The 7269-nt window shown below is 35.4% G+C and overlaps 1 protein-coding gene across 1 annotated transcript; it reads left to right on the top strand.

Moving 5' to 3' along the window:
- Nucleotides 1–1092: 1092 nt before the first annotated feature.
- On the top strand, nt 1093–3960 carry LOC143633864 (protein STRICTOSIDINE SYNTHASE-LIKE 10-like). The gene is made up of 3 exons (XM_077102088.1): nt 1093–1433; nt 2563–2817; nt 3384–3960. The coding sequence occupies exons 1-3, from the start codon at nt 1147–1149 to the stop codon at nt 3955–3957; spliced, it is 1116 nt and encodes a 371-aa protein (XP_076958203.1). The 5' UTR covers nt 1093–1146; the 3' UTR covers nt 3958–3960.
- Nucleotides 3961–7269: the final 3309 nt, after the last annotated feature.

The following is a 7269-nucleotide window of genomic DNA, read 5'->3' as shown; positions in this document are numbered from 1 at the left end:
TGGTCTTCTTTTGATGTGTGGGTATTGTCATATGATACGATGAGTCCAAAGATGGTGCTTTTGTATGTGCACATTTGGCATTAAGTCCCTAATTATAGTTGACATCGACCTGAGCCATATCACATACAATGAACACTCCCATTATGGGTTAAAAACATAACAGATTTCACAAGAACCTTTGGTTCAATGACACGTTAAGACTTGGGATCTTATGGTCTTCATTCGAAACTTGACTCAAGGGTTATACTGTATGGTGTTTTTGGACGAGCCAGGCCCGCAATGTCAAAATCATATGAACGATTGACATCTTGTTTTAGGAATACTCACCCAAGTATTGAAGGTAGTTCTAAACGCTGCTAAAAAAAGGAAGAACTTTATAATCAAGTATGTTGAACGAAAGCGCCAACATCAAGGTTGGCCCAGAAGGGGCGAGGTGAGTGATTGCTCAGAGCCCATACTTTTATGTATTTTGTATATAAGTTTATTTTAAAATAAAAGTTTACTAAACCATTATTTGATGCAACGCAACGGAAAGAATGTTCGTTTCAGTTTAAACTCACGCTGACATTTAGGCCATGGGGTATACTCTAACGCCCAACATAAGTGAACATGACATGAGACTTTAAATATGCATTAAACAACTCCTCACTAGTGTTAAGTTTGTTAAAAAGGCTCATGAATTATGATTTTCATAGGCTAAAAAAAACAACATGTATTAATTATGCATTACTTACTAATTGATTAGTTATTAATTATGGATTAAACTATTTCCTTCGGATGAGACGGAGTGAGAGAGAAAAATAAGTAATGCGATACTTACGTGGAGTTAAGAGGTATTAAAGAGTATACTCCGTACCCTTATTACACATGCATTACACGCCTATATTAATGGAGAAAACTAATCGTGAATTAAATGGAGCCTGATGATGACCCTCTACTTATTAGAGTTTTACAAATGCAATAATCGTCATGCATCTATTTTGACTATTTAAACCGACTGTGTGCGTCTATTTTGACTCACATGTATTCCACGTGTCGTTCCAATTCGGTGCAAAATAGACCCTTATATAGGCGCACCGTAACAGAATACCAATCCCGCTAAAGTGCGCCGCTAGGGTTGTTATTATTCTGTTACAAACAACCACCATGCTTACTTCCAACCAGCTATTTCTCTCAACAACCACCATTGCTCTAATTCTAATCACATACGTCTTCTTGTTGTTAAATGTTCGATTTCCGTCAAATAATAATCTCTCCGGTGATAATAACGTGGAGCATATTCCGATCGACGGAGGTGCGGTTGGACCGGAGAGCTTCGATTTCAATCCGGTTGATGGTTCGGGGCCGTTTACGGGCGTTTCGGACGGTCGGATTGTTAAGTTGATTGAGAGTGAAGGTCGGTGGAGTGATTTTGCTGTTACGTCGTCGTACAGGTGAATTCATATCATTTGTTGATTTGAATTGTAGATTTTAGATTCTAATTGTGATTATAACCAGCTGAGCGAAATGTGAGCTTCGTCAGACTTGAGCTCAGCTCGTTTCGATTTACAAGAGTTCGAGCTCGAACTCTTTTTCTATAGATCGTGGTCGGCTCGTTAGCCGGTTTTTCAAGCCCGAGCTCGGCTCATGTCACTATTATTTATTATTAATTAGTTTATATACATTTTAATTAGTTTTATATATTAAGAAAAGCCTTAACGAGTCTAAGATAGGCTCGAGCTCGTGTGTGGTGCTTTGAATGAGCCAAAGCTTGACTTAAGCTCGGCGTAGCAATGTGAATTTTATACATAGAAGTCTAAAAGAGTTAACGCTTAAAAACACTCTAGGCTTGTCAAGGCTCATCAACAATCTTCATATACAAGGCTCGAGGTTGGAATCAATTAGTAAACTTTGGTTGAGGCTTGGGCTCGTTAAGGTTCGGTGTTTCAAGTTTTATGTATCGATTCAATACCTAGTAACTCACAAGCAACTTGGCTTATTTGCGCCCTTAGTTTTGAGATGGTAATAAGAGTGATGCCATTTAGATTTTAGTTTGGGCATTGCTGCATACTTTTAGTTGGTAGCTATGGTTGTGGTTGTTTATATTTGTTATGCTTGTTTTATGTTCACATAGGTACGCTTAGAGTATTATGGTATGGACATAATTATAAATGAACAAGAACACATAGTCATTTTGTCAAAAATGACTTAACACAGACAAAAAATTCTGCATGTTTAAATGTTTGTGTTTGCTTGTTTGTTTGGTCAAAGCTGCATATTAATTTGCAAGCATAAACATGCAACTTCAAGCTTGGTTATTTATTTATTTATAGTTGAATGTTTAAAAGTTTGTAGGTTTAATCATCATTCTGTTTCATTCTCACAGATAAAGTACAACCATAATCAACCTACTTTCAGTAAATGAATCGGAACTGATTTATACCTACCAAACATGTTATTAACTTATTATTCACACAATATGTTCTTTCATTAAATGAAACACAAGTTTTTCTGATTAGTGATAAATGCGTTTGAAATACATGATATCCAAATTTCTAAATACACACTTATTGTTAATGATAGGGAGTCATGTGGTGGGCCAGAGATGGAGGATAAATGTGGACGTCCATTGGGCTTAAAGTTTGACAAAAACAGGGGTGTTTTGTACATTGCAGATGCATCTTTTGGGCTACTTGAATTGGGCCCAAATGGTGGGCTAGCCACTTCACTAGTATCACAAGTCCAAGGCCTTCCGTTATTATTCACCAACGCTCTAGATATTGATTACGCCAATGGATTCATTTATTTTACGGATAGCAGTCAGCTTTACACCCGAAGGTATGCTCATTCATGTTTTAGAATGCTAAAAGGAAAAAAAACTGTAAAATGGTATTTGGATGCGTCACGAATCCGGTTATGTGAATCACTTCATAGTTGATATGCGTAGGGGTGGGATTTCTGACATGACATATGAAACTTACACTACCATAAATGGGTTGAAACCATTAACAAATTTAGATGAGTAGGTCTTGTTTTGATTGACCTGACGAGTTCATAGGTTGACATGCTTATTTTTAAAATATTATAAAAAGAAAACTGTTGTATCATAACTCAAAACATATCGAGTATTTATGACAAAATTAGAAAGGTAAAAGATAAATGGTGTGTTAGGTTTTGTAGTATAAATGCAATTACTACTATCACACACACACATATTGTTTTATTAAATTGTATTTTACGAGCATCAATATGCATTAATAAACTTTTTAGTGCGTGAAAATTTATGTTTCAGATTTCATGTCGTGTTTGACCCGCCAACTCACGAACATGACCCATTTATAACTCTAATCATGGGTTTAAATTGGCAAGTATGTAAGAGTATTTTTTTTATTTACTCTTTGTAGGGATCACTTGCTTGTCGTACTAACTGGTGACAAAACAGGACGTTTACTAAAATACAATCTTGAAACCAAAGAGGTGACCGTTGTACTCCATAACCTCATGTTTCCAAACGGTGTGACCTTAAGTAAAGATGGTAATTTTCTTCTTGTGGTAGAGACAACAAATTGTAGAGTTTTGAGACTCTGGCTTAAAACACCAAAAGCCGGGACACTAGAAGTTTTTACCGATCTTCCAGGGTATCCAGACAATATAAAAATAAACGAGAATGGCGAATTTTGGGTGGGAATGTATTCAAGAAAGGCAGAAGCTTTAAGATGGATTCACTCAATTCCTCGTATTGTAAATATTTTGGGCAAGCTTCCATTTTCCATTGTTAGATGGAGTTCATACATTGTTGGCAAACTAGGGGGTGAAGGATTGGCAGCAAAGTTGGGGGTAGATGGTGACATATTGACAATCTTGGAGGATGTAAATGGTAAAACATGGAAATATGCTAGTGAAGTGATGGAGAGAGATGGGTATTTGTGGATTGGTTCTGTGGAAAACCCTTTTGCAGTCAAAATGAAAATACAATAATATAAGGAAGAGACAAATCACTGCATATATGTTATTTAGCAATAGAATAAAAATTTCATTTGTGTTCCAATTGAAATCACACATTTTTATTGTTATTATTTGTTATAGAAACTAATCATTACACTTGCTTATAAAGATAAAGGGTTGTCAGGATCAAATATGTCTCTAAATATATCCCATAGGTTATGCTATCTTCCCGTTGATTTAAATGTTACATTATTCATCACACCACATAAATACATTTTATCTTAATTTGCTACCTATTTTATCTCTGTATTTGAGTCCTTGAATGAAACAAGGTTAATATACATGTTTAATTAAACATTGTAAAGTATCACTTGATTTTAGACTTACATTCATTGCGCTTTAGAACTTTGTAATATTTAGGTCTTTGTAGAACGTTAATTATTTAACTGCAAGAGCATTAGAAGTGTCATGATAACATTGTTAATAATAATAACGAAAAGTTAATACACCCAAAATGAAACTCACTTATAAAGCCTTAGATAATAACTCAAGATAAAGAGCTTGCTTCGCTATTTCACCAATTAAACATATACTTAGGGATTAACCATATACCCGACCAGTGATCACCAAACTCAACGAGGTCATCAAATTTCATGTTTTAAGCTCGATGTACGAATTTAGGTCTAACATACTTGGTAGTAGGGATGAGCATTTGGTACTTGGTACCGGTACCGAAATTGGTACCGATTTGGTACCCTCGGTACCGAATCGGTACCAAAGTTTTGAGTTTCGGGATTGGTAAGGTACCGGTATGATACCGGTATTTCCCGAATTTTTACCTTCAATACCAGTGCCGTACCGGTACCGTACTGATACCGAATCGAATATTTCGGTACCGGTACCAAAATTTGACGATTTTCGGGATCGGTGTTATCGGTAGCGGTACCGGTCGGTACCGAGCTCATCCCTACTTGGTAGAGGCTCTTGTCTCTTAGACGAGCAGTCATGACCGGGTTCAAATCCAGGTATGGGACTACAGGAACATATTAATTTGGATTACGTAGTGTAGGAGTGGGGGTATGGTAGATTGTCGCTAAAAAGTAGTCTTAAAACCCCAACTTTACTAATCATTTAAAGAGTCAACAAGTGAGTTCAAGAACACACATCAAAGGGAGTTAGTGAGCTACTAGGTTACTAACCACTCCATCACTAATTAGTTGACTCTTATTTTGTTATATACTTATATTGGATTCTCACTTTGGCCCACTTGTGGGTCAGTGGGCCCTAGAAGATGACCAAATTAAAACAAAAAAAACTAAACGGCCAACCACCAACCTAAATGAGTTCAAGAGCACTTAGTTTAATTTTGTTTGGTTAACTATTTCTTGTTTGATAATTATTTGATGCTTATTATTATCATTATTTATCCTATTAGCTAAGTTAGTATAGTTATTAAGAATATTATTATAAACTTTTTTTAGGTAAATTAGTTATAGGACAAGAGCTTCTCCAACCCCATTTTATTTCCTTAGCTCTTCCACTCTTCACAAATTTTCTCTAAGACGTGGTTTGCTTCCCGATTCAGCTTCCATTACCACCTCGATCCCAAAGGCCACGGGGAAGTGTTCCAGAGTGGTACTAAATGTCACCTCAACTCTCAATTTCCCCCTCTGTGAGCATACGGTCGGCCCTTAGATCATGTGGTATGACTAAGAGAGGGTCGTTGGGGATGTTGATGTGGTTCCGATGAGACTATTGGAACACCACACCCCCTCTCCCCTGGTCATTAGTGACGTGAGGGAAATGACCATCTTTCCTACCGGTCATTAGCCCACTCACCCAATCATAATTTTTTTTTTGTTTTTTTCTCTTTTCTTTTTCATTTATTTTGGTTTTTAAATAATATTAACAAATGAAATTATAGAGAATGAGGTATAACATGGGTTGAGTTGTGAGATTGAATGATTGAGGAAAAGCTGAGATGCTGATGACGTGATGAATTATGAAAAATGAGAGAAATGACCCATAACGGAAGGCCTTAAGGTGGATGTGTCATCTTTAATTATCACCTTTCCATTTTTTCCTATCTCCCTTCCATATTAATGTAACATCTAGTTAAAATCGAGCAAACACGAAAACAAACTAGTTTGATTCGTACAGTTCTTGTTTTTAGTTATACGTCACAATTCAAGATTAGGAAAAAAACACACACATTTACATAGTTAAGCGGATTGCTACATTTTATTAATTTTTTTAACCGCTCATAATCTGCACCTAATAATTTACTTATACCTGCATCTTGCAAGATTTAATCATTTGAACTCATGATGTCTTATATAGAGGTGAGATATCTTATCACCATGATATCTCTTAAAGATAGACTAAACGGATTGCTAGATTTACACTCCTAATATATGTTTTAAACCGACTTTATACCCATCTCTATCTCTACTTGTTATAAAGAATCCCTATTTGTTAGTTTATTTAACATTGTAATTTATTTCACTATTAAAAAATTGACAAGCCACTCGGAAGATATATTCCCGTGGAGCTCTTGCCATACACAAGTTTTTGGTTAGCATCTCTATTGCAAAGTGTGCATTGCATGTGGCATGCACACCTTTTTTATATTTTAATCTACAATAGCCACATACCAAAGTGAGTCATTGTATTTTAAAGGCTATATTTATGGAAACTATGGTGTAATTTCTACTCATAGCAAATTACATATTTTTATTTCAACTGATTGAGACTGCCTCTAGAAACAGTTCCAAAATGTTTTGTAAACAAATCTTTCTAAAATCTAACTACAGATTCTATATAATAAGTTCAAGGAGATAGTATTCATATAGATTTCACCAATTTCAAATGATTACAAATATAAGTGGTTGATATATAAACAAGCTAGCTACACTGCAACTTCCTATAATTAGAATGCAAAACCGGTTATACTGACAAAGCTTTGGGTTTTAGAGAGGCGAAATTTACAATGCACAACACATAAAATATCATTACATTGTTATAAAATATTTAGCAATGGACAAGATGATGACGCTGGACATGATGACGAGCAAGAATACGAAGGAAATGAAGATAACTGAAAGATGATAGAGCGAAATATGATGCAATAAGAAGCTTACAAAAGAGAAAATGATGCACCGGAGTTAACATATATGAATATAAGACACAAGAATGTGAGATATAAAAAGATATATATTGCACTTGATGAAACGAGTTTATAAAGAAGTTGTTATGATCGTGCACCATGCTGAACACACGTATACAATTCCACATGATAAAAATCAAGAACATATAAGAATTAAGAACAATAATCTTCTATTACTA

This window comes from Bidens hawaiensis, unplaced genomic scaffold (genome assembly GCF_021521415.1).
Source record: "Bidens hawaiensis isolate Kalapana, Puna unplaced genomic scaffold, B.hawaiensis_p1.1 tig00006913_1, whole genome shotgun sequence".
Taxonomy (NCBI): domain Eukaryota; kingdom Viridiplantae; phylum Streptophyta; class Magnoliopsida; order Asterales; family Asteraceae; genus Bidens; species Bidens hawaiensis.
The sequence above is the reverse complement of the archived record's forward strand: the minus strand, read 5'-3'. Positions and strand labels throughout refer to the sequence as shown.

Coding starts and splice junctions, on each gene's coding strand:
- LOC143633864 (XM_077102088.1), top strand. CDS start 1,147: ATGCTTACTTCCAACCAGCTATTTCTCTCAACAACCACCATTGCTCTA. Junction 1,434..2,562: donor GCTGTTACGTCGTCGTACAG/GTGAATTCATAT, acceptor TGTTAATGATAG/GGAGTCATGTGGTGGGCCAG. Junction 2,818..3,383: donor AGTCAGCTTTACACCCGAAG/GTATGCTCATTC, acceptor TACTCTTTGTAG/GGATCACTTGCTTGTCGTAC.